This window comes from Arvicanthis niloticus, chromosome 6 (genome assembly GCF_011762505.2).
Source record: "Arvicanthis niloticus isolate mArvNil1 chromosome 6, mArvNil1.pat.X, whole genome shotgun sequence".
NCBI classification, from domain to species: Eukaryota; Metazoa; Chordata; class Mammalia; order Rodentia; family Muridae; genus Arvicanthis; species Arvicanthis niloticus.
Genome location: NC_047663.1, coordinates 91,904,062 through 91,931,064, shown reverse-complemented (window position 1 = coordinate 91,931,064; position 27,003 = coordinate 91,904,062). Strand labels below are relative to the sequence as shown.

The window sequence follows — 27,003 nt, the reverse complement described above, 5'->3', positions numbered from 1 at the left end:
AGGTCAATGCTCGGCCCTTCGAGTCTCTGGGAGGTCCCAACTTGGGGATTGTAGGGCAACTATGCTTTCCTTTCTCCCCAGTCCACAAGTTGGAGAGGGGCCCAGGCTGCGTTTGTGTGTGTGAGAGAGATCTCTCCAGTTGCCTTCCACTCTTGTGATGATTCTGTGCAGATCCTTGAAAGGTTAGGTGCAGTTCATCCTTCCTCGGTGGCGACTGTAGGGAGGAGGCAGGGGCCTGGGCTCTGTGCCTGGGAGCCAGCAGCCTTAGGGTCTTCTAGAGGGCGCCTTAGGTCAGGAAGGACAGTGGCTCATGGCAACCATGGAGGATTCAGCTAGAGAGAATCTGACGCCTCTTGTGGAGGGAAGGGTCAGGCAGGAGATCAGGTTGTCCTGGGTCCAGGGATGGAGCTCTCAGTGCCCCACTTCAGGATACCAGCAAGGCAAAGACAAAGACTAGGGGACCACTCTGAGTTATGCAAGAGCCCATTTTCCAGGTCAAGGGAGCCCAATCATGAGGCCAGGAGTTGGGGGCCTCAGGAGAGACTGTACCAGGTCTGATGGCCCAGGCCAAGCTAGGCTGGGATGGAAGAGAAATCAGAAAGAAAGTCTCCAGAGTGGTGGGGTTATAGCTGGCTGCCAAGGACCCAGAGCTTTGTCTTATGCCTACCTCTCAGCCTAGCAGTGCTGGTAGTCCTGGAACTTGGAAGACAGAGGCAGGCAGATGTGAGTTTGAAGCCAGCCTGGCCTACAGAGGGAGTTCAGAGAAATCCTATCTGGGGAAAACAACAACAAACAACAACAACAACAACTACGGATGGTGGGAAATAGCACACAGCTGCTTTTATTTTCTCTCTTTTTTGTGTCTTACTTATAAAAGTAACTTATGCAGCAGCAGTTACCAGGGTTATGGGGAAGTGCTGGGGGCCTTGGGGAGCACAGTGGTCTCTTCTGGACTTGAAGACAACACCCCTGCCTCTCCATTGTCTTCTGGACCATCTGTATCTGGAAGAAAGACAGATAGGTCAGCTTGGTAACAGAACAAAGGAGGGCTGGCAAAGGCTGGCCCTGGGCTCCCGCTCTTCTACTGTAAGCTGAGGGCCACTCTCACCCTAGCTTCTTTCGGGTCAGTAAAGGGCCAGATTTGTTTGTTAACTGACTTAGAGAACTACCACAATGAGGACACTGTTCCTAAAAGGCCACGAGCTCAGGGTCACAAACATTCCTTAAGTCATTTCTAGAAAACAGCTGAGCAGGAAGTGACTGAATGGTTACTACCTGGTCAGGGGTGGGGCAGAGACAGGGAGGTCTGCTTGTAGGAACAGGACAGAGGTTGTCCACTGATCAAGAACACCTGCCCTGCACAGCTCTGAAGGGGTGCCACCTTTCCTTTGTGTGTCATCTGGAAAAGTGAGTTTTGTTCCAGTTTTCACAGAAGCCACGGCACTGTGGAGCTGAACTTGTACAAGAAGCAAGACAAGGTCTCCCACGGTCGGAAGGGCTCCAAGTGATGTCTTTATCCCAACTCTGTGGGAAGACCAGTTTCCCAGCCAGAGTCCATCCCTCTCCTCTGTGCAGGTGGCCTCAGAATAGTGACATTAAGATCAGCCTCCCATGAGGCTTGGAGACCCCTTCCTCTACTGCTGTGCTAGGGAGAGCCAGGTGAGCAGACAGGGAGGGATGCACCCGAGCAGGACTGACTAGAAGAAGCACTCACAAAGAGCTAGCTCACCATATGTACTCATGCTGTGGGTAGGCTGAGGATCCTTATGGTCCCCAAAGTCGCCAGGTTTGTAGCTATGGGCACTCCATCTTGGCTTGCTGAGATTTTAGCCCCTAATGGTGAGGGATGGGCAGTGTGACTATGAGACTCTATGACCTTAGGCCATCCCATTACATTTCTCCTAGTGCAGCAGGATTCCTTGCAGCCCGACTGACTGATGGTAGGTAGCAAGGGGGCTCCCCCTCCTTCCTCTTGCTGGTTGAGTGCATGACTGATCCCCAGGGGTCTCCTGTGCAAAGGCAGAACATGGAAGCCCAGGACTACAGCCTTTCTCATCCCCAGCATCTCGGGGCTTGACAGGTGCTGCTTCTGTTGGGAAGAGGTCAGTTCATTTCTCTGCTGCTGGGTAACCCTAACGGTGTGTTGAGTTATGGTATCTCCTGCCCCAAGCCCAGGGGGCAGGGGGAACTGCTGAAGATTGACCCCCAGCCACCCTCATAGGTAAAAGTCATACAAATTGACAAGAGGGACAATGACAGAGATGCTCACACGGACAACAGCCACACAGAGAGCACACAGAGAAATGGATACAGTGTACACACACACAATAAGACACACAGGTTAGAGATCCTCTAGCTTCACCCAGGAAGGTGTCTTATACCCTCCCTGGGCTTCCAGGTGCTGTGGGCCTAGGGATCTCTACCTAGCTCTGGTGACTTTGGGGACTATGTGTGCTGGCATTTCTGTGTATAAGTATGTCTTGAGGCCATCACCTCTGCTTTCCTTCCCCACTTCAGCTCCCCGCCCCAAACGTCCTGACACTGGATACTCTACTTGGCCACTTACTGGTTTCCTCCAATACCAGCTAACCTCTTTTGCTTGTCCCCAGTCAATCTGTCTGCTACCTGCCACCCCACTCCTCCCAGGGAGAGCTGAGGAGACCATGGGTCCCAGGAACTTGGCATGGGGCTAGCCTGAGCTGGGTGTAGAGAAAGGGACAGTTTGTTGTCACCACCCACCGCCCACCCAGTCTCATTGGAGGATGGGGCACAGCCACAGGAGTGGCCAGTAGAGGGCGCTGAACTTTCCCACTAAGCCTCATGTCCTGTCTACCAGCAACTTCTAAGGCTGCCTCCTGACAGTTCTCTGGAGCTCTGTTCTGTCCTTTGTGGAGGTTTTAGTGCAGGTGAGGCTGGGGCAGAAGAGACAGAGAGGGGAGTCCCTACAGTTCCTATTGGCCCCGAGTCCCAGTGCCCAGTGAGCACACAGATGCAAGACTACAAACGTGAGTAAACTGACTGAAGAAATGAAGGCGCTTTTTGTTACTGGCTATGAAATGCTTGTGGATGGTAGACCTCAGGCCTTTGGAAACACCCATATGTAGTCAAGACCTTGAGGGTGGCCAACAGCCTCTAGCATGCAGTGCATGGCAGCAGACTCTCCTCAACCCCCGACATGCCTATGATGAAGCAAGGCAAGCACACCATGCAGAGGGGACTCTTTATGAACTCAAAGGGGCAAGGGCACTTGGCAAGCTTAGAAGGGGCTAAGCCAGAATCCCAGGCTCACCAAGGAATGCCCAGACACCACCTGTATGCTGTGCCCTCCACTTCCCACCTGCGCTCAGAGGAGTGGAGGAGCAGGGATCAGGAAGGCAAAGAGAGCACCAGGGACTCTTAGGACTGGAGCCAGATGCCTGGGGCAGCTCTGCAAGGGACCAGGTCTCTTTGAGGGGGCAGCATCAGCTACGTGAGCCTCACCCAGGTTCGGCTTGCTGCGCTTCTGCTCGGGCTCCTGGGGACTTGCTTCAATGGCCCGTTGAGCCTCAGGATGAGTCTTGAGGAGGGCCTTAGCCAAGGTGGCTGGGCCTGGCACTCCCAGGGACATGATGCAGTGCACTCCTTTGCGCTTGGCCCCCGCCACTTTGGCGCTGTCTTTGGAGGCTGTCAGCAGGACCAGTTTGGAGAATTTTCTTGGCTTCCTGGGGGCTGCTGGGACCACATCTGTACCAGGCTGGAGAGTTGGCTCCTGGCCGGCCTTCATGCTCTCACCCTCCTGCTCACTGGGATTGGGTTGGGGCATCCCAGGACCAACAGCCTGGCCTCCAGGCCACACTCAGCCCTGGCAGATAGGTCTCACCTTTTCCTCCTCCTCCCTGGCCAGGAACCTGGGAGTCCAGAGGCTCTGTCCTAAGGGAGGAGGCAAGGCAGTCAGTAGAGGAGGATGGGGTGCTACCGAATGGATCTGGGGTGTAGCTTAGGGTGCTAGTTGGAATGAGTGATTTCACTCCTTACCCGTTTACTGTCTTGTACGTTCATGAACTCATTCCCCTGCCCCCGTGGTAATATATTTAACATCTAAAAACATAGAAGATATACTTATTCACAAGGTAATTTCCCCATTAGTCCATTACGCAAAAGAAATGTCTGTAAATGTCAGAAAATAAAACATATATGAGGCGGGCTTAGAGACAGCTCTGTGGTAGTGCTCAAATGTAGCACGTGACAAGGTCCTGTTAGATCTCCAGAACTTCACAAAAAGTTAAGCAACAGGCAAATAAGATCAACGCAAATCACTAGATAAAAGCATATTAAAATTTAGGAGCAGGTATGATGGTACGTGCCTTCAATTCTAACATTTAGGAAAACGAGGCAGGCAGATATCTGAGTTCGAGGCCAGGCTGGTCTACATAGGGAGGTCCAGGACATTCAGGACTATTTAACAAGACTATGTTTTAAAAAAAAAAAATCTTACTTTTAGGCTGGGGATATAGTTCACAGCGCTTGTCTACCATTCTAGTGGTCAATGCACAGAACGGGGAGCGGGGGCGGGGGGAGATCTTGTTTCAGACTTATAAACACAAGTTGACAAAAAAAAATAAGTGACCCAGAGAGCTGGGGGTGTGGCTCAGTGAGCAAAGTCTTGATGTGCAAACGTAAGGCCCCGAGTTTTGACACCCAGCATTCCCACAGAAAGCCCAGTGTGGCAGCCCCTGGAGTCCTAGTATTTGAGGGAGGGGAGCGAAGTCGGGTAGACTCCAGGGGATAGTTTGCCTGCTAGTCTGCCCAAAACAGTGAGCCCTAGGTTCAGGGAGAAAAGACCAAGTGGAGGTAGAGGAAGATACTCACACATGCCCAGAGAGCACACCTGAGAGTACACAGACACACTGCACTTCACATGTATACACACACTATACTACACATGCACACACACAACAGAGTGGTCCAGAAACCCCTTGGATGAACAGGTATGAGGAATCCGTCAGGCACCCTGCCCCACTGGCTTTCCTGCCCAAGGCCAGCACAAAGCAACCTGAGCCAGGAATGAGATCTGAGTTCAATTTTGATCTTCATTCCCAGAACCCAATAACCTCCCTCCCAAGAATTATCATCATCTGGCTCAGCAGTTAAGAGCACTGACTGCTCTTCCAGAGGTCCTGAGTTCAATTCCCAGCAACCACATGGTGGCTCACAACCATCTGTAAGGGGATCTGATGCCCTCTTCTGGTGTGTCTGAAGACAGGCATAGTGTTCTCATATAAGTAAAATAAATAAATCTTAAATAAACTTTTTAAAAGGTCCTTTTAAAAATAAATAAAAAAACAAATAAATCTTTAAAAAAAATTACCATCATCTTGCTCTGTCTGTCCTCAAGGAGGTGACATTGGGCACTTAGTGGAGTGGTCCAATACCACACAGCTGGTGAGAATCAGGACTGGAACCAGGCTCACTGGCCAAAAGCCAACTCCAGTAAGAAAAGCCAGCTGTGCCGGGCAGTGGTGGCGCATACCTTTAATCCGAGCACTTGGGAAACAGAGGCAGGTGGATTTCTGAGGCCAGCCTGGTCTACAGAGTTCCAGGACAGCTAGGGCAGCAACAGAGAAACCCTGTCTCAAAAAAACAAAAACAAACAAACAAAAAAAGCCAGCTATGAAGAAAGCTTTTCCAGAGTGGTGTCCTACCTTAAGTAGTCAGGATAACAATCTAAGAATAAAATAGACATCACAAGACCAGCATGATACACACAACAATAAATGTTGGAGAAGGCCCAGGTCTTCCTCATGAGTTCCAGGGCTGGGGATAGAATTGGGAGAGTGCCTGCCTAGCATGCAAAAAGCCATGGATTCGAGACCCAACACCACATGCACCTCTAATGGTAGCACAAGCCTATAATCTCAGAACAGAAGTAGAGGCAGGAGGTTTAAGAGTACAAGGTCACCCTTGGCCACCTACAGAGTTCAAGGCCTGGCTGGGCTGGAAGAATTCAAGGGAGGGCTGGAGAGATGGCTCAGTGGTTAAGAGCACTGACTGCTCTTCCAGAGGTCCTGAGTTCAATTCCCAGCACCCACATGGTGGCTCACAACCATCTGTAATTGGATCTGATGCCCTCTTCTGGTGTGTCTGAAGACAGTGACAGTGTACTCACATACATAAAATAAACAAATCTTTAAAAAAAAAAAAAAAAAAAAAGAGAGAGTTCAAATGAACAGACTTCTAAAGTGCATGCTTCTCTCCTCCCTAAGATGAACTTAGGTCCTCTCCCTATCATCTAGTGACTCGTTGCCAAGGAAACAGGAATGATAAGAATAGTGAGTGGGGGATCAAAGTCAACATATCTGTGATGCGTCACGGCCTGTGCTGTGCTGGGATAAGGCCCTTCACCTCTGTGGGACCCTAGGAAATCACAGCCCCACACTACGATTTATTGATCTCTTATTTTTATGTATATTATGTGTGTCTGTGTGAGTAAATGCCACGTGGTCAGGCACCCTCTGAGGCTAGAAGAGGGTGTCAGATCCCTTGGAGCTGAAGTTACGGGCGGTTGTGAGCTGGTGACACTGGTGCTGGGAACCCAACGTGGGGTTTCTGAAAGAGCAGCAAGTGTTCTTTATACCGCTGACCATCAATCCAGACTCCTCTTCTCGAACTGCAATCTCCATGAACTCACTTTTAGCAGTAGCCACATAGTTAACATTTTAAAAGATAAGATACATTAACTCAACAAGGTAATTTTTTTTTTTTATTAGTCTACTACTCAGAGAAAAAGGGACTTCTCACTATGAAGCTGAGGCAGGAGGATCAGTTCAAAACCAGTCTGGGCTACTTGAGACTCTGTCTATAAATACATACATACATACATACATACATACGTATGTACATACATAACATACATATGAAGCCAGATTTGGTGGCTCACACCCCAAATCCCATCACTCAGAAGAGTGAAGCAGGACAGCTGTCATGCATTTCAACTTCCAAAAACAAACAAAAATAGCTGAGGAGACATCTTCTGCCTGTGGATGAATGAGACAGTCCTGTGAGTAAGACCATGTGTTGCCCAGGCCTAAGGACATGAGTCCAAGTTCCCACCACCTATGTAAAAGCCAGGCCTGGCTGAACATGTCTGAAACCTAGCACTGGGAAGTAGAGATTCCCTGTGCTCTTCAGGTCCCTGGAGCTTGCTGGCTGATCAATCTGCTTAGCCAAAATGGTGAGCTTCTGGTTCAGGTGAGCCACTCTGTCTCAAGGGAATAAGGTGGAGAGGGAGCTGGGGGAGACATATTCAATATCCTCTACTAGCCTCTGCATGCGCACAGAGGCATTGCACATCTACACACACACACACACACACACACACACACACACACACACATCCCCCTCCTCCAGCAAAAAAAAAAAAAAAAAAAAAAAAAAAAAAAAAAAGTGAAGCAAGAGTTGGTGCAGCCCAGTTGAGAGCTTACCTATATTCAGTCCCCAGCCTTGCAAAGTGAAGCTGCTCTCATGACCTTGGTCATGACTAAGGATACTCAGAAAAGCAAAAATAACTCAAGACCCAAGAGCATACAACGAGCAGGAATCCTTCACACATTTTCATGTCTGTGAGTGGCAGAATAATGAATCCTGAGATGTCCGGGTCCCAGTACCTAGAAACTGGTACGGTGGCATACACCTATAATCCCAGAAGTAGGAGGCCTGGGGGTTCAAGTCAAACTTACTTATTAAGAACCCATCTCCAAAACAAGGATTATTGAAATGGCTTAGCAGGTAATGGTACTTTCTACCAACCCTCAAGACCCGAGTTCCATCCCAGGATCCATATCGTAGGAGACAGCCAAATCTCACAAGTGGTCCTCTGAGTGCCACAGGGCACATGCACACTCTCATTTAAAAAAGAAAAAAGGACCGGGCGGTGGTGGAGCACGCCTTTAATCCCAGCACTTGGGAGACAGAGGCAGGCAGATTTCTAAGTTCGAGGCCAGCCTGGTCTACAGAGTGAGTTCCAGGACAGCCAGGGCTACACAGAGAAACCCTGTCTCGAAAAACCAAAAAAAAAAAAAAAAAAAAAAAAGAAAAGAAAAGAAAAAAAATCAACAAAAGAAACAAGGCTGGATCTGGATAGATGGCTCAGTGGTCAGCTGCTTCCTTCTCTTCCAGAGAACAGGAGTTTGGTCCCTAGCACCCACATCAGGTAGCTCATACAACCATCTGTCCACCTCAGAGGACACGGTGCCTTATCTGACCTTCACACATGTGGCACACAAACATATAAATTAAAAAAAAAAAAAAGGAAGAAGAAAAATATGGAAATGGCATGCAAAGAATAGGAAAGATAAAGCTAGAGGCAGGGTTCATTATTTGGAAATCGGCTTTGAAGACTGAGGAAGGGCATGCTAGCGAGGTACGTTTCTAGAAGCTGCAAGAGGCAAATCAAATGTTTCTCTCCTAACACCTCAGGAATGAATACACCCCTGCTGTACTCAGCCTGCTGTGTGACACCTATATCTGACTTCTGGCCTCTAAAAGATAAGACGATAACCTGTCATTTTAAGTCACTAGATTGGTGGTGATTATTATTTTGGTGGCCATAGAACAGTTAAAAGTCCAAATTCTTACTGATGAGGCTCTGAGGCTTGGGACTTCAGCTGTTATCCTGGGGTGATCGACAGAATCACCTTCATAAAGATGAGAATGAAACATATCCTAACTGGAAGGACAGACCCCTCACCCTCTCTGGGCTGGTTTGATCTGTGTAACAGGAGATGCTAGCATCAGATGAAGGGTAAGGTCTTTGAACTCAGGTTACTAAGAGCTGCTGCCATAGTCACTGTCCTGCACAGTCCTGGGGAACTGTAATTGGACTTCCTACGGAATAGTATGACACTGGGGTGTGAGGGACACATCCCACAGGGAGACAGAAGACAACGGTAGTAACCCTCCTAAAAGTTCAAGAACTGTATTATATGCAGAACATAGCAAACGTTCCCCAATGTGGGGGTCCCAAATAAGGGTACCTCCCTTCTCTAACTACCATGACTGAGAATGGTACCTTCCACCACCCTTGCCCTGACTCCCTGCTCCCCTCCAACCAATGTCTCAGTCCCTGAAGCATCTCCCCAGCTCCCAGACTCAAACTCTGCCACTTGTCCACTGGGACAAAGAACCCCCACCCCCCACCCCCGGACATATGTAACAAAATTGCGAGGTAAAGGATGGGGATGTGCCAGGCAGAGTGGACTGGGGTAGGGGCGCATGGGGGGGGTAGTCCCAGATTGGAGGTGTCCAGGGATAGTGTGGGTTTATGAAAGGGAAGCCTGGAGAAAGGAAGAGCTTCGCGGACGGCCGACAAGAAAGAGGCCTGAATCTGTGAGGGGCAGAGCCAGGGACCCTTCCTAGCACCGGTCCCGCACGCCGGGACCGCTAGGTTGGGCGTCGCTTCTCGAGCCAGGACCCTCCCGCCCGCGGGGGGCCCGTCCTCACCGACGGCAGCAGGCCCTGCCTCTCGGACGACGGAGCCGTGGCGGGTCCCTCAGCCTCAGTGCTTTGGGTCCCCCGCCTTGGCTCCCGCCGTCACCTCAAGCTAGGGTCACGGGGCGAGCATGCGCAGTATGGCACTGAGGGGGCCCCATTCCTTTGTCGAATTCCGCCTATCCGGATATTACCTTCGCAGCAAGGAGTTGAACGCCACAAGACTAGGCGTGAGGGGCGGGTCCATTACCCACGAAGGGGGCGGAGCCAGTAGGAATGGAGCAACCTGGGTTTAGGGTCCCCGGTATGGTTTACTGACGTCTTTCCACTTACTTCCCCCAGTATTTGACTCTCTGACTCCCTGCGGAGGAAGCTGGGATGTTTATTTAAAGGTTTTTGTCTGTCCCTTCAGGGAAGGGAAATGTGTTCTTCATTGAAGCTAACTGGATTATTCAGACAAACATTCCTAACTGCGCAGCGTCCTTTGTCATTAGCCCAGCCCTCGCCCATTGGTCCATCCTTCGTCCATTGGTCCAGCCTTTATCATTTGTTCAGCCTTCGCCCTTTGTTGTAGTCGCTGCCTGCTGAATTAGTCCTGGCTCAATGACTTTGTTCCAGCAACCTTGTACTGTGGAGGTGGAAACCGGGATGGTTCAGGGCGCTGCTTTCTTTCTGTATTTTGCGTGCTTGCGCATCTTACCCTGGGATTGCTGGCCCTCACCACCTGCAGAAAGGTTCTCCTCCTTTACTCCAACATGGACCTGGTTCCCCGGATCCTTGGGTTCCACCGTCCTTTCTGGTTCCTTTACTTCCATGGCCCCATCCTTTCTCCGGAGTCAACGTCATTTCCTGGGCATTCTCTAGAACTCAAGGGCCTTCACGAATTGCATCATTTGCAATCAATCATAGTCTTGGTTGTTTCTAAAGTTATTGTGTTATAATAATATATATTATCATATATGTTATAATGTAATTGTATATTATATATAATCTTCATATATAAATCACTGATGTCAAGTCTCTGTCTCTTTTTTTTTGTTGTTGTTGTTTTGTTTTTCGAAACACGGTTTCTCTGTGTAGCCCTGGCTGTCCTGGAACTCACTCTGTAGACCAGGCTGGCCTCGAATTCAGAAATCCGCCTGCCTCTGCCTCCCAAGTGCTGGGATTAAAGGCGTGCGCCACCACTGCCCGGCAAGTCTCTGTCTCAAAAGAACAAAACAAGGGGTTCAGTGAGATGGCTCCCTTTTAGAAAGCTGGGCTCACTCAAAAGGCTTATTCTATACAGCACTTGCTGCCAAGGGTAGGCTACCCTAGTTTAATCCCTAGGACCCACATAAAGGTTGCAGGAGAGAAATGGCTTCACAAAGTTGTCTTCTGATGGCCACACACAAACCTATGACCACAAATAAAAATAATTAATTAAGGGCTAGAGAGATGGCTCATTGGTTAAGAGCACTGGCTGCTGCTCTTCCAGCACCTATATGGCTGCTTGCTACGATCCAGATCACCTGGAACATAACTACAGTTCCAGGGGATCTGACGCCCTCTTCTGGCTTCCACACATCCAAGCAAAACACCCAAACACAAATATAAATAAATATTGTGGAAGCTGTTTTCGAAACATGGAACCAATAAAGATCTTGTATTTTAAAAAATTAACTTAAACACACATAGTAGAACATGACTGTCCAGAGATAGCAGAACTAAGAATTCAAAGCGAGTTTTGACTACATAAGAGGCTATTAGAGGAAAAAATATTTATGTACAATTTATATTTTTTCAATAGGATCTCATTATGTAGCTCTTGAACTCATAACAGCCCTCTGCATCAGCATCCCAATTTTCACCAGTGGCTAGGGGCTGGGCCAGATGTTTCCAGGTTCTTTGTTCTTTTTCAGGGAATTGCCATGAAGACACAGATTTGAGAAAGTAGCAAGGAAATCTTATTCAAAGCAAAGAATGGGTCAGAGGTCAGATGCAATGGAAACTCTGACTGCAGGTCCTGTTAGTGGAGCTTTCTTTTATGGGGTTCAGTAGTTACCAGAATTCTTGCTTTGGGTGCTCCTCTATTTTGATTGGTAGCTTTTGCTCACTGTGCACGTTCTTGCCCATAATGCAACTGATTTTAATCATGTGTAAGCCCATTTAGGTATAGGTATAAGATGACAAATAGGGGATTCTCCTAAGTGTTCACTTGGAAGATACACTTTGGCTTATTATTTACTGTATTGGGTTCAATGAGTATGTTGTCCATAAGCTCCTGTATTTGAACACTTGGTTCCCAGTTGCTGGTGCTGTTTGGGGAGAGTTAGAAAGTAAGGCCATATTGGAGAAAGTTGCATGGGGCAGGCTTTGAGAGTTTAAAGACTCCCCCCCCCTCCCCAGACAGGGTTTATTTAAAGACTTTGACATTGCCATTTGTTATTGTGGGTTGTCCTGATGTTGTTTGCATTCTGATGTTAATTCTGCTTTCTCAAAAGAGGCTGCCTCCTGGAGCAGTTGTGAACCTTCTCCCCATTTTAACTGGTCAATAAAGGCCAGAGCCTGTGATGGGCAGTGGAGGGAGAAGGTGGGATTGCAGGTTTGATAGTGGGGGCAGGGGACAGGGAGAAGGGGACCAAGAGGGGAAAGAGAGAGGACTGAGGAGGAGGAGGATAGGAGGAAGAAGAGGAGGAGGAAGAGGAAGCCATGATGGAGCAGAACCATGTGGCCAGCAGAAACTGCAAGTAGCAAGGGGTCTTATAGCTAGGGCTTATAGCTTATAATTATAATAACTGGATTGTGTGTTTTTTTTATATGGGCTTATTGGGGTTGGAAATCCCAGCAACAGTCTCTATTTGGTGCTCATGGTTGAAATGTGAGCTCTAATTTTTCTGTTCCTGCTGCCATGAACCCTTAATCGTCTGGAAACTTAAGCCCAAATCAACTTTCTTCTACAAATTGTCTTGGTCATTTTTTTTTTATCACAGCAATAGAAAAGTAACCAATACACACATGCACCTAAAACTAGTTCAAGCTATGTCTTAGTTAGGGTTTTATTGCTGTGAACAGACACCATGACCAAGGCAACTCTTACAGGGGACAACATTTTATTGGGGCTGGCTTACCGTTTTAGAGTTTCAGTCTGTTATCATGATGTCGGGAAGCATGGCAGCATCCAGGCAGACATCCTGGAGAAGGAGCTGAGATTTCTGCATCTTGATCCGACTGCAGCCAGGAGAGAACTGTATCTTCCACACTGGGCAGAGCTTGTGAATAGGACTTCGAAGCCCACACTTCCTCCAATATCCCACACCTATTCCAACAAGGACACATCTCCTATGGTGCAACCATATTTAAACCACGACAGGCTGGATCAGCCCTCCTACCAGATGTAAGTAATCATGTATGTATGTATGTATGTAATGCTGTTGAATAGAAACTGTACAGTTTTAGCCAGGCATAGCAGTGCATGCCTTTCCAGCACTTGGGAAGCAGAGGCAAATGGATCACTATGAGACAGTTTCAGCATAGCCTGAACTACATAGAGAGACCCTGTCTCAAAAGACAACAAACAAACCATATGTGTTTGATAGTCATTAACTAAGGAGAAACATTTTATTATTTAGAAAGGGCCGTGCACTCAGAGGTTTCATACTGCCATATGGATTATTAGAAGGATGTGTACAGCGCCTGGAGGAATGGCTCAGAAGGACCCGGGTTCAATTCCCACCACCACATGGCAGTTCACAACTGTCTGTAATCCCAGTTCCAGGAACTCTGACACCCTCACACACACATATATGCAGGCAGAACACCAATGTACATAAAATAAAAATAAGTAATAAATTATTTTAAAGAATAAGTATGTGTATTGTCTAAACCAAGTGGAATCTCAGATTGCTAAGCTAGTCTTCATCCCTGTGTACTTCACAACTGTGCGATCACAGGCGTGTACACAGACTAGTTACAATCCATCTCCCAAGGTCCTTTATACTATTGCTTTTTTTTTTTTTTTTTTTTTTTTTTTTTTGAGACAGGGTCTCTCTATTTTGTAGCCCTAGCTGTCCTGGAACTCTCTATGTACACAGGCCTCAAATTCACAGAGATCTGCCTGCTTCTGCCTCCTAAACACTGGTATTAAAGGCCTATGGCACCACACCTGACAAACTCTTTTTTTGTTTGTTTGTTTGATTTTTTTGTTTTTGTTTTTTGAGACAGGGTTTCTCTATGTAGCCTTGGCTGTCCTGGAACTCAGTCTGTAGACCAGGCTGGCCTCGAACTCAGAAATCCGCCTGCCTCTCTCAGAAATCTGCCTGCCTCTGACAAACTTTTAATTATTGAGGAATCCAAGGAGATCTAGTTATGTAAGGTTAAAATTTGTCATATAGAGTTTTAAATGAAGACATTAAAAACTTATTCATTAAAAGTAGTAGAGCTGGGAGCTGGAGAAATGGCTCAGCGGTTTAGAGCACTGGCTGCTTTTCCAGAGGTCCTGAATTCAATTCCCAGCAGCCACATGGTGGCTCACAACCATCTGTAATGGGATCTGATGCCCTCTTCTGGTGTCTCTGAAGAGAGTGACAGTGTACTCACATACATAAATTAAATAAATAAATCTTAGCAGGTGGATTTCTGAGTTTGAGGCCAGCCTGGTCTACAGAGTGAGTTCCAAGACAGCCAGGGCTACACAGAGAAACCCTGTCTCTAAAAAACCAAAAATAAATAAATCTAAAAAAAAAAAAAAAAGAATGGCTCAGCCAGAACATGGCAAGTCATATCTTGGGGTTATCGGCAGGGAAAGGCATAACAGCACAGACGGTAGGTTCTGCCCAGCTCTAGCGCTTTAAAGGCTTATTATAAATCTAAAGGTTGTGTATCGTTTATCTGGGAACTAAGTGACCGAATGCAGGATAGAAAGCCCAGTTGAGAGTATTACCAACAATACTGCTCACTCCAGAAGATTCCCTCTCAGAGGCCAGGATTCAATTACATTCACTTCTGTGCCCACTGCAAGGCACACTGTGCTGGACAGTATTGCCCTTGGCTGTTGCTCTCTCTGGCTATGCCTGTCTTGAGCTCCCAGTAGCTTAGAGCAACACAGGAAGCTGGATGAGTCAGGACTCCAAGGGCCAGGCAAGCATTCTACCACTGAGCTACACTCTCAGTGGTTTCTTTTTCTGTGTATTTCTTCTTTGTTGTTTTAATAGGATCACTCTGACCACCCATACTGGCCTTGAACTTGTGATCTTCCTGCTCCACCTCCCAAGTTGCTGGGGTTATATATCCCTGAGTCCTTATTGACACGCATAAAGATTTGGGACCTTTAGTTTTGACTGGACAGAACAAGGAAAAAACCTCCCAACCCTGATAGTCAGGGGAGTGTGGAGTCTTCTGGACAAAACATTACCACATGTCTTAGTGTCCGGCAGAAGAGGATTCTAACCTTGCCTAGGAGCCAAGGCCATAGAAAGTTTCAATAGCCTTCAAGCTGGGCTCCAGGGAGGTGGGATCTGCTAGGGAGATCAAGTGGAAGCCATCGGTACATAGTTGTCTAGAGACAACTCTTATAAAAGACAGCTTGTGACTGGGGATTAGCTTACTGTTTCAGAGGCTTTCTTAGCATCACGGCAGGGGCATGATGGTACAAATGGTGTTCGAGCAAGTAGAGATGAGAGACTGATCCACAGGCAGAGAGAGAGAGAGAGAGAGAGAGAGAGAGAGAGAGAGAGAGAGAGACAGGGGAGAAAGAAGTGGGAGGAAAGACTGGACCTGGTGTGGGCTTTTGAAACCTCAAAGCCCACCCCACTTACCCCACGTAACACACTTACCCCACGTAACACACTTCCTCCCTTTGACAAGCCTATAACTCTTAATCCTTTTAATCCTGTCAAAGAGTTCCACCCCCTGGTAACACAGCATTCAAATATATTAGCCTATGGGGGCCTACTCTCACTCAAACCACCACAAATACCATTTTGTGTGTGTGTGTGTGTGTGTGTGTGTATTAAACACAAGATTTATGTGTGGTGGGCAAGAATTCTAGCAGCCATTTATTCTTTTTTAAAATGTTCTCTGCTTTTAGTTCTTTAGCAATAGGTCTCAGGTCGCCCAGGCTGGTCTGAAAATCTTGTAGCAGAGACTGATCTTGAACTCCTGATTCTCTTGTGTCCACCTCCCACGTACTGAGAGTACGCACTTGCAACCACTTATTGAACACCACATATTGGCCTGCAACTCTCTGGGTTATCCAGCATGGATAACCCAGAACTTTCCAACCTACAGGCTTAGCTTCCTGAGTTTACAACATGAGATTACAACCACTACTGGCTTTAGTGTTTTTGTTTGTTTGTTTAGTTGGTTAGGTTGTTTTTTTTGTTTTGTTTTGTTTTGTTTTGTTTTGTTTTGTTTTGTTTTGAGACAGGGTTTCTCTGTGTAGCCCTGGCTGTCCTGGACCTCATTCTCTGACTCTGAGGCCAGCATAGTCTACATAGAGTTGTAGGCCAGTAAGGCAACTGAGTGAGACAGGGTTCTCAATAGCAACAGGAAAGTATTTAACAGTCAGCAAGATGGCCTAGTAAATAAGAGGACTTATTGATAACCCTGACAACCCGAGTTTGAGCCCCTGCAGCCGTGTAGTGGAAGAAGAATGACTCTAGTTCTCAAAAGCTGGCCTCTGGCCGGGCGGTGGCGGTGCATGCCTTTAATCCCAGCACTTGGGAGGCAGAGGAAGGTGGATTTCTGAGTTCAAGGCCAGCCTGGTCTACAGACTGAGTTCCAGGACAGCCAGGGCTACACAGAGAAACCCTGTCTCGAAAAAAAAACCAAAGGGGAAAAAAAAAAGCTGTCCTCTGTTCTGTACACACATGGGCTATAGTATTCAGGAACACACACACACACACACACACACACACAGAGAGAGAGAGAGAGAGAGAGAGAGAGAGAGAGAGAGAGAGAGAAAATGCATTTTTAAAAGAATTATTATACCATGGTTATCAGCCCTAATTTATTTGTGCTTTTTAAAAAAGCTAACTTGTACAAAGAAAAGTAAATAATTGCAATAAATAAATAATAAAAGCAGTGAATTAAACACTTACATTTTGATCTGAATTGACTCTCATAAGACTGTATTCCCAGTCAGTCAGGAGGCTGGGGCAAGAGAGTTACAAGTTCCTGATCAAACAGGAGACATTTAGTGATACACTGTGTCAAAATAATTTAAAAAAAAAAAAAAAAAAAAAAAAAGGCTAGACCTGGTGGTGTGAATGAAACTAAGTACCGGATCGGAAACTAAGTACCGGATCACTTCAGTTACGGAGAAGGATTTTATTGTAGATACTAGGGAGAGAACAGTCAGAAGCATCTGGAAAGATCCAGACTGAACCTGGCCATGAGAGGAGAGACAGAGGGACAGGAGAGAAGACCAGGAGAGGGAGAAGAACCAAGAAGCCAAAAGAATGAAGATCAAGAGAGTTCGTGGACAGCCGGGCGGTGGTGGCGCACGCCTTTAATCCCAGCACTTGGGAGGCAGAGGCAGGCGGATCTCTGAGTTCGAGGCCAGCCTGGTCTACAGAGTGAGTTCCAGGACAGCCAGGGCTACACAGAGAAACCCTGTCTCGGAAAAAAAAAAAAAAAAAAAAAAGAGAGAGTTCGTGGACAAAATGGCTGTGCGATATTGGGATGAGAAGATGGGGGAAGGGAGGCTAAGGGGCTGGAGGGGCTGAGGGTACCGAGTGGAGTGGCGAGGAGAGCTCAGAAAAGCCAGGGCTCTAACACACACACACACACACACACACACACACACACACACACACACACACCCCGCTAGTTTTGTCGAGGGAGCTTGACAACCAGTGTCAGCTTTGATATGTTAATAGTCACTTCAGTTGGCCTTTTGTCCCGTTACCCAGCGTTTAGCAGGTTAAGAACGACAAGGTCAGCTTCCGCTTAGAAAGTTGGAGGCCAGGCTGAAATTCTGTGTCCCAAAACAAACACAAACCCAACACTTCACAGTGGTAAATTATTAACACCCTTAGCTTTATGAGACCCTCTCTAAAAATAAAATCCCAAAAGTAAAAATAATAAAGAATATTAACAAGATGTTTATGTGGGAAAAAAAAATCAAGGCAACGGTATTTTATCTCCCACCTTCACCCCCCGCCACATTTTTATTTCTATTTCCTCCTTTGCCGCATGGCCGGTCACAGTGTTATTCTAGTATGGTGGCTCAGTCCTGCACTTGGGAGGCAAAGACAGGAGGAGTGTGAGACAAATCTGGATTTCTAGCAAGCACCAGGGCAGCCTGGACACCGTCTCAAAAAAAAAGAAAACAAAACAAGTGACTGTGAGGGACTCCGGAACCCGCAGCTTGGTGCTCCCGCTCGCTTGGCGGCGCCCAGGCAGCTGGAGCAGCTGTGTCTCTGTTCTCGGCGCCCAGGTCCGCTGTTAGAGAGCCTAGGGCCACCCTGCTCGGGCCGGCGCCCTGGTCCCTGAGGCGGCTGCGGGGAACCTGGCTTCCGCTAAGCGTAGGAGGAGGACCAGCAGCGGTGGCGTTTGTTCTCAGCTGGAATCCAAGAGGAGGTTTGGATATCCTGGGAAGGACAGAAGGATACTTCCTGGAGACAGGCCCTGGGAGGGAGGGTCTCCCATTACTAATCCCAGGTGTGCAAAGTACCTCTCCGTTGACATTGTGTCAGCCAGCTACCTCGAACAGGAATCCGACATTTTCACATCCTGTTGTTGCAATGTCACTGAGGGAGAGCAGGCTCACACACAACAAGTTACTTAGAATGGGCTTATTCCTGGTGGGCAGAAAGGGATGACAGAGTTAGTCCCCAAGGCTCAAGAAATTGTCAAGTGTCATTTGTACTGCTGAGAGATCACCTCCCACCTCCTAAGGCAGCCACAGTGAGTTTTAAACCCCAGGATCCATAGGACCCATAGACCAGTGGATCTGAAAACCAGCCTGCTCCCAGTGGAGGGCTCAGCCTGATGGGCACTAAATCCGGTGACATCCTCCAGGAGGAGTGAGGACAAAGGCTGATGTTACTAGTTTCTGCAGTGCAGGACACCGTTCTCTGAGCATAACAGCCTTTGTCATTTATTATTATGATTATTATGATTATTTTAAGATTTACTTTTTATCGATTTGTATGTGTGCACAAGTGCAGATGCCCACAGAGGCCAGAGGAGTTGGATCCCCCAGGGGCTAGTATTACAGGAAGTTGTTGCTGGAAATCAAACTCTGGTCCTCTAAAAGAATAGTGCATGTTTCCCTTCAGCCCCTAGATGTTTGGTTTTTGAGACCTGGTCTCACTATGTAGCATTCACTGGCTTAGAACTCACCATGCAGACCAGGCTGGTCTTGGAACTCATAGAGATCCACCTGCCTCTACTTCCAAGTGCTGGGACTAAAAGCATGCTCCATCCCTGCCTGGCACTATTGTCATCTTGATCAGAGGGGTTATGATGGCAGTTCCCCAGAAATCATCAAAGTAAGATCTGAGCCTTTCCCTCCTGCACTTTCCTGTCAGATTGTTGCTTGCTTGCTTGCTTGCTTGTTTTGAAGATAGGGTTTCACTCTGTGGCCCTGGCTGTCCTGGAACTCACTCTGTAGACCAGGCTGGCCTGAAAGATCTGCCTGGCTGTGCCTCCAAAGTGCCAAGATTAAAGGTATGCACCATTACCACCATTTGTTGTTGCTTTTTGAGACAGGGTTTCTCTGTGTCACCTTGGCTGGCCTGGAACTTGCTCTGTAGACCAGGCTGGCCTTCAACCCAGAGAGATCTGCCTGCCTCTGTGTCTCAATTGTTGGGATTAAGGGCCTGCACCAACATCACCAGGGATCTGTCTGCTGTTTATAACTCCACCCTAGCTGCATGTGGTCTCCGTGTCTTAGGAGATAGGATGTGTAGATGGAAGATACTGAGGTAGAGAACCTCATCTCTGCCACTGGAAAATCATCAAGACTGGGGTGAGATAGTCCTGTAGTGAAGCTGGTTTAGGATCACACATGCTCCTATAAGCAACCCCTCATTCATACCCTGTAGATAAGTTCAATACACAAACTGGCTCAAATCACTGGACTCTGGAAGAACCGTTACTTTAGCCTATCATTGGTGCCTATTAGGGGCAAGTAAACAAACTTTGTTTTTGTCTCCCCAGGAATGTTTCCAAAACACTTCCTGTCTCTGATCATTGTCCTTCCAACACGCTATAGTGTGACTTGGGTCTATAATCAAGGGAAAGGAAAGGAGGGCCAAACCCACCAGACAGACAGTAGACAGGTATGTGCTACTGTCTTCTTCCGTCTCTCGTTTTGTTCTTAGGCATTACTGAGACATGGTATGTGTGTGCACATACATGTGCGAGCACATGTGGAGACATGCCAGAGGTCAACCTAGGGTATCATTCCTCAGGTGCCACCCACTTTCTTTCTTTCTTTTTTTTTTTTTTTTTTTAAATTTACATGTCTTTATTTTATATGAATAAGCATGTGGAGGTCAGAGGACAGCTTGTGCAATCAGTTCTCCCTTCCCACGGGGGTCCCTGAAATTGAACTCAGGCCAACAGGTTTGTTAGCGGATGTCTAACGAACCTGTTTGAGCCACATTGTCTGCCCTCCTTGTCTTTTGAGACAGGTCTCTTACTGGGATCTAAAGCTTGCTGATTAGGCTTGCCAGGCTGGTTATTAGGCCCCAGAGATCCACTGTGTTGACCTTCCAACTGCTGAAGTTATAAGCAGGCACCGTCATGTCTGGCTTTTTGCTTTTTACCTGGGTGTGGAAGCTTGAACTTGGGTCTTCCTGTTTGCACAGCAAGCACTTTACTGGCTGACCTGTTTCCCCAGACTCCCCTTCTCCTTTTAGTAAGGGCATTAGTCACGGATTTAAGGTCTGACCTAAGTTGATGACGTCTTCTCAAGACCCTTAATTATATACGTTTATATACATATATATATTTTTTCTTAATTATATCTGCAAAGCCTGTTATCTCAGGCCAGACTACATGTCTGGGTGGATATAACATTTTGAGCAAGACTGCTTAAACTGCTGTATGCATGACGCAATTTTTCAAATAAAAATTGAAAATACATTTTGGAGGCAATAGGGAGGCTGAAGGGAAAGCCGTCACTTGGGGCCAGTGCAGGTGTGTGGGTGGTGGCAGCTGAGAGCCACAGAGAGATAGGGTGAGGGACAGCTGCCAATCTTCTGGTCTCTGTAATGTATAACCCATCCAAGCAGGACTGACAGGAGCATATTTGAGGAGAAGGTTCTGTATCACATTTAAAACATTTTATTTATTGTTATTATTGTGTTTTGCATGATGTGTGTGGGTGGGGGGAGGTGCTACAATGTGTGTATGGGGGTCAGAGGACAATCTGTGAGTTGGCTCTCTCCACCCACCATGGGGTCTAAGGATCAAACTCAGATGGTCAGGCTTAGAAACAAAGGAGGAGCCCACTGGCCCCTCCCTTCTTTTTAGAAAGAAGAAAGAAAAATGGCTAAGAGGGCCTGGGACATAGGTCAGTAGAGCTACAATTTATCTTCTTGGTTGGTTGGTTAGTTTTGTTTGGGCTGGGCTCAATGTACAGGTACTTCCCACAAGTAAGGCCAAAGGACTTGAGTTATCACATACAGCATATCTGATTTCATTAGTTCTTGGGGACTGCCAATCATGGAGGTTGGGTACCAACTATGGTAGTGTGGAGATGGCTCAGCAGCTCAGAGTCCTTGCTGCTTTCCCCGAGGGACCCAGGTTTCCTATATCATCCACATTTGGTTCTCAGACGTTAGGATTTAGTGCCTTCTTCTGGCCTCCAAGGGCACCAGGCACATTCATGGTAAACAGACATACATGTAGGCAAAACACTCGTAATATAAAATAAGTACATCTTAAAATCAAAACAAAACATTATAGTAAATCATAGGCTGGGGAGGTGGTTCAAGAGAGTGCTCAAGTGTCCAGTGTACACATGGCCCTGGTGCTCAGCCTGGGGGTGGGGTGGGGATTATATCATTTACAACTACTGGAATGGCTATTATAAAAACACAAAAATGTAAAAATTATCATGTGAGCCAACAGATGATTTCTTAAATCCTCTTAGATTTAAGAAATGAAAAATAAGAGCAAAATGTAGTATCACACACTGTAATCCCAGTACTTGGTAGGCTGAGGCAGGAGGATTGCTGTGTGTTTGAGACCAGTCTGGACTAGACAGTAAGACTCTGTCACAAAAAAGAGAATAGACAAACAAATAAAAAAATCCAAACAAAACCAACCAACCAAGAAGATAAATTCTGTGTTCTGTATATTTTTACCATCAAAACCCTACACTAAAATACCACTTACTTAGCACACTATCAAAATTTCCAAAGTATCACAACTCCCTCTGTTGGAGAGGTCATAGACAAGCAGGACCATTCATATTCTGATAGTGGGGACCGAAAGGAACCTTGTGTCACTAATAAATGCTTGTCCTTACTTACTTGATGATCTGCCTCCTTCAAGATGGTCATTCCAGTGCTGGCTTTAGTTCTTACGTTTTCTCCTCCGTGCTGGAGAGCAAACCCATGACCTTGGACATGCTAGATAAGTTCTACCACTGGGCCGCAGCCTCCAGCCCTGTGGTATTGTTTGGAAACGGTTGCAGTCATTTCTCCTTCACACCTGTTCTTAGTATACTGCTACTGTGATGGGATGGGATGCAGCCAATGACTAGGGGCCCCCATCAGAATTAGCATGCGGCTGCCTGCAGAATCAACACACTGCTGCCTGCAGTCTCAGCCTCTAAAGCTGTGATCTGAACAATTATAAAGTGAGGTTGCCTCAAGCATTTATAGTCCCAAGGACATGGGAACTAATAGACCTCCATGATGTGTTTTTTGCTTTTTTTTTTTTTTTTTTTTTTTTTTTTGGTTTTTTCGAGACAGGGTTTCTCTGTGTAGCCCTGGCTGTCCTGGAACTCACTCTGTAGACCAGGCTGGCCTCGAACTCAGAAATCCACCTGCCTCTGCCTCCCAAGTGCTGGGATTAAAGGCGTGCGCCACCACCGCCCGGCTTTTGCTTGTTTATTTATGTGAAGTGCCCAATGTAAAGTGTATTCAGAAGGCAAGTCTGAATAATAGTTTATTCATCAGGACTAAGGGTCTTTTACCTCTAGACCTCTGAGAGGTGGAGGTGGGACGTGGTGAGTATACTTAGATCATGAGCTCACAGTGACACCGACCTCCAGTTCTAAGTCTTTGTCAGGTTTGCTCCATCCTTCCACCTCTGAATTTGTAACTCTCTTCCCCAAGTATAAGAAACCTGGTTTCCATCTCTCCAGTATACTTCAACTTTGCTAGAAATATAAAACGTGGCTACAGGCTTGTACTCCATTCTGGCAGGAACAGGAGGAAATGCTTATGAATTAGAGTTCCATATTTGCTTTTGTTGTTTTCTTTCTTAAGGCTGAGGCCATACACTCAAAATACAGTATTTGAAATTTGTTCCGCAGGAATAAAGGTGTGCACCATTATGCCAAACTGCCCACAGATATTTAAACAAATTATTGCCTTTCCCACGTCTTTCACTCTTTCCTTGGAGGTTTAACCTCCAGGCAGCCGTGTGCTGCTTCTGATGAGGGCCATCCGTCATTGGTTGAGTCACATCATGGTAGGCAGTATACTAAAAACATGTGTGAGAGGGAGGAATGAAAGGCATGGCAACAGAGCTGGGCATAATTGTATGTGAACAATTCCAGCATTTGGAAGGTGGCAGTAGGGGGATTAGGAGTTTAAGGCAACTCTTGGCTGTATAGGATGACTTTGTCTCCCCAAAAGAACAACAAAAAGAACATTACAGTACTGGGCACGGTGACACACACTTAGGAGAGGGAGACACCAGAGAGACAGGAGAAATAATCCTGGCATATTTGTGCTAGCGCGGTCCACATACTAGATTCTAAACCAATCAAAGCTACAAAGTGAGATTGTGTTTCAAAACAGCCAGGCATGGTGGCACATACTTTTAATTCTGGTACCCAGGAGGCAGAGGCAGAGGCAGAGGCAGAGAGGCAGAGAGGCAGAGAGGCAGAGAGGCAGAGAGGCAGAGAGAGAGGCAGAGAGAGAGGCAGAGAGAGAGGCAGAGAGAGAGGCAGAGAGAGAGGCAGAGAGAGAGGCAGAGAGAGAGGCAGAGAGAGAGGCAGAGAGAGAGGCAGAGAGAGAGGCAGAGAGAGAGGCAGAGAGAGAGGCAGAGAGAGAGGCAGAGAGAGAGGCAGAGAGAGAGGCAGAGAGAGAGGCAGAGAGAGAGGCAGAGAGAGAGGCAGAGAGAGAGGCAGAGAGAGAGGCAGAGAGAGAGGCAGAGAGAGAGGCAGAGAGGCAGAGAGGCAGAGAGGCAGAGAGGCAGAGAGGCGCAGAGGCAGAGGCGCGGAGAGGCGGAGAGGCGGAGAGGCGGAGAGGCGGAGAGGCGGAGAGGCGGAGAGGCAGAGAGGCAGAGGCGGAGAGGCAGAGGCGGAGAGGCAGAGGCGGAGAGGCAGAGGCAGAGGCAGAGGCAGAGAGGCAGAGGCAGAGAGGCAGAGGCAGAGAGGCAGAGGCAGAGAGGCAGAGGCAGAGAGGCAGAGGCAGAGGCAGAGAGGCAGAGAGGCAGAGGCAGAGGCAGAGAGGCAGAGAGGCAGAGAGGCAGAGGCAGAGAGGCAGAGGCAGAGAGGCAGAGGCAGAGGCAGAGAGGCAGAGGCAGAGAGGCAGAGGCAGAGAGGCAGAGGCAGAGAGGCAGAGGCAGAGGCAGAGGCAGAGGCAGAGGCAGAGGCAGAGGCAGAGGCAGAGGCAGAGGCAGAGGCAGAGGCAGAGGCAGAGGCAGAGGCAGAGGCAGAGGCAGAGGCAGAGGCAGAGGCAGAGGCAGAGGCAGAGGCAGAGGCAGAGGCAGAGGCAGAGGCAGAGGCAGAGGCAGAGGCAGATCTCTGTGAGCTCCAGGCAAGCCTGGTCTGCAGAGTGAGTTTCAGGCTAGTCAGGGATACACACAGTGAGACCTTGTTTCAAAAACAAACCTCAGTTGATAAAGTATTTGCCTTGCAAATAGGAGAACCCAAATTTGAACCCAAGAACTTGCATAAAAAAACATTAGGGGATAGTAGTGGTGCATATTTGAATCCCAGAACTGGGAGGTAGAGACAGGCATATCTTTAGAGTTCATTGGCTAGCCAGCCAGTACTACTTGGTGTTCAGGTCAGCAAAAGACTCTGTCTCAAAAAAGGTAGCTCCTGTCCTGTTTTGTTTTGGGTAAGTTAGTGCTGGACTGTTCCCTGGAACTTACATGGTGAAAGAAAGCTCACTCCTATAAATTCTCTGACCTCCATATGTACACTGTGGCAAATATATATGTATGAACAAAATAAACATGATAATTATTTTTAAGCTTTTTTTTCTTTTTGAGACAAAGTCTCCTTATAGCTTTTGCTGGCCTGGAACTCCTTATGTAGATCAGGTTGGCCTTGAACTCATAGAGATTTGCTTATCTTGGCTTTCCTTGTGTAGGGATTAAAGGCACCAGCCATCACACTCAGCCGTATGTGTGTGTGTCCCCTGGGCTCCATACACACACGTACACATGCACTAGCACATACCTGTGGACACACACTAAATTTTAAATAAGACATGACTGAGTGTAATGCATGCATGTATGACTTTTCCTGAGAAGAACAAATATTTGTCTACTCTAATTAGGGCATCAGTGATGGGCCAAAATAAATGATTCCACCCAAATCTAGTTTGGTAACCATGTAATTTATTGGTGTTACAAGAAGATGTGTGAGGACTCACAGAGTGCCAGTGACTTGGGCAACTGTGACCCAGCACGCCCATTCCAGTGTGGATGAGGACACATGACAGTTGTATTGCTAGGTCCCCTGCCCCATTTGCAGGCAAATCCACCAGAGACGTTCCCCTTACCTAGCAATCCTTCCTTTCCTGCCTATGTACCTTGGAGATGGCCTTATGTTACCGGCTTTGTACATCTTGTTAGGTCTTGAGTCTCAACCACCTTCCAATAGGAGAGGATGTTTTAACTCGGAAGAAATAATTAAACACTTAAACAGCCCAACTGGTTCAAAGCATGCTTCTAATATATATATATATATATGAATGATATATATACACATACATATATCTAATATAAATATATCACATATATGATATATATAATATCATATATGATTATAAATATATCATATATATGACATGTATATGATGTTTTCAGAACAAATAAAGTCTCATAAATAAAGATTTGTATGTAAAAAAAAAAAAAAAACTAGTGATGGTTTCTCCAGAGAAGAATAATCTGTATAATTTTTGTAAAGGAGGTGGACTTTCCCCTTGGTGCTCCTCAACTTGGTTTCAAGCTCTTAGAGCCACTAAGCACCATTGTTCAATAGTAATGTCATCACATTGGATCTGTTCTTGTACGTCAGAGTACCTTCCTTCACCTTCATATAGTCAAACAGATCTTTGACTATATTTGTTCCTCTTGCTCTATTTCACTGTTCAATGCCCACAGCTTCTTCCCTCCACCATGTTAACCACTGCAACTGCGGGCAGCCTCTGGTACAGCTGTCATCAATCCCTTGCTATCTGGGGGAATAAGCTGTTTTGAATCTGTTTCACATAATCAAGTGCATCGCACTGTGGCCGTGCAGTTGGTTCGAGATTAACCCTTCTTTTGAAACGGGCAGTTTCATCAGCTTGTCCTCCTGTTTTTTCAACTTTTTCACCCTCCACCCTCCAGCCAAGTTTCTTTCCATTTTTCCTCCTGCAGGAAACTTACTTTGGTCTCCCCCACAACCTCTCCAGTTGCACCCCCAACAAAATTTGGCACAAAATAAGCGAAATTTAGATGGGAATTTCCCTTACAGGAATGTTCTATATAGAAGTGATACAATCTTTAAAGAAGCCACCACCCTTTACTTTCAACCTAAAATACCTTAACACCAAAGGTGTGCCCAGCTTATGGAACTGTAGGAGTGTTGGAGACTTGAAGGTAACAGGGTTAGCACAACTCCAGAGCACAGAAATGGAAATCAGATTCCTACACGGATGGTGGCTTTCACAGTCTTGGAATTCCAGTACCTGAGTATATCCTTTTGTTGGTAAATTGAAAAGAAACACTACCAGATCTAATTTCTCACACTCGAGACCACAGAGAGCTTGGTACCACATCTGTTAAGGCCACCTGGCATTAGCTTGAAGGCGACAAGGCCAGCTTCCTACAACAGCTCTGTTTCCTGGGAGACCACCTTTTAATCAGCCCTAGAAAAAAAGGACTTAAAAAAATTAATAGGAGTAGGCTGGAGGGACGGCTCAGTAAGAACACTGTTCATTCAGAGGAGCTAAGTTTGGTTCCAGCATCCACCTAAGCTGGCCCACAGAGCCCCTTAACTGTATCTGCGGGGGATCCAATGTCTCTGACCTCTATAGGAACCGCACTCATGTGCACCCTGAACAGACATGCACACATTTAATTAACACAGTAAGTTAAATGGAGAAGACAAAGACGAAAAGGAAGACAAAGAAAAATGATGAGCAGGGA

General features: G+C 46.9%; 1 protein-coding gene and 1 long non-coding RNA gene across 8 annotated transcripts in view; both read right to left on the bottom strand.

Moving 5' to 3' along the window:
- Positions 1-813: 813 nt before the first annotated feature.
- Positions 814-10,313, bottom strand: Flywch2 (FLYWCH family member 2). Of its 5 annotated transcripts, none has more exons than XM_076937253.1 (4): positions 9,478-9,637; positions 3,481-3,909; positions 1,730-1,833; positions 814-1,002 (listed from the first exon to the last, which is right to left on the bottom strand). In XM_076937253.1, exons 2-3 carry the CDS (start codon positions 3,800-3,802, stop codon positions 1,739-1,741), a joined length of 417 nt encoding a protein of 138 aa, XP_076793368.1. In that variant the 5' UTR covers positions 3,803-3,909; positions 9,478-9,637; the 3' UTR covers positions 814-1,002; positions 1,730-1,738. The 5 variants fall into 5 exon arrangements, with proteins under 5 accessions (XP_076793368.1, XP_034360113.1, XP_034360114.1 ...); XM_034504222.2 differs by lacking the exon at positions 1,730-1,833 and adding an exon at positions 4,015-4,077 and having other exon boundaries at positions 9,478-9,628; XM_034504223.2 differs by lacking the exons at positions 1,730-1,833; positions 9,478-9,637 and adding an exon at positions 9,660-10,313.
- Positions 10,314-17,077: 6,764 nt separating this feature from the next.
- Positions 17,078-27,003, bottom strand: part of LOC143442867 (uncharacterized) — a 13,849-nt gene continuing 3,923 nt past the window's right edge. For 2 of the 3 annotated variants that reach the window (XR_013111436.1, XR_013111437.1), the window contains exons 2-3: positions 18,119-18,245; positions 17,078-18,035 (exon numbers count right to left, since the gene is read on the bottom strand). This is a non-coding gene — a long non-coding RNA (uncharacterized LOC143442867). Of the gene's footprint in view, positions 18,036-18,118; positions 18,246-18,334; positions 18,877-27,003 lie in introns of those variants that run through there. The other variant, XR_013111438.1, reaches the window with a different exon arrangement.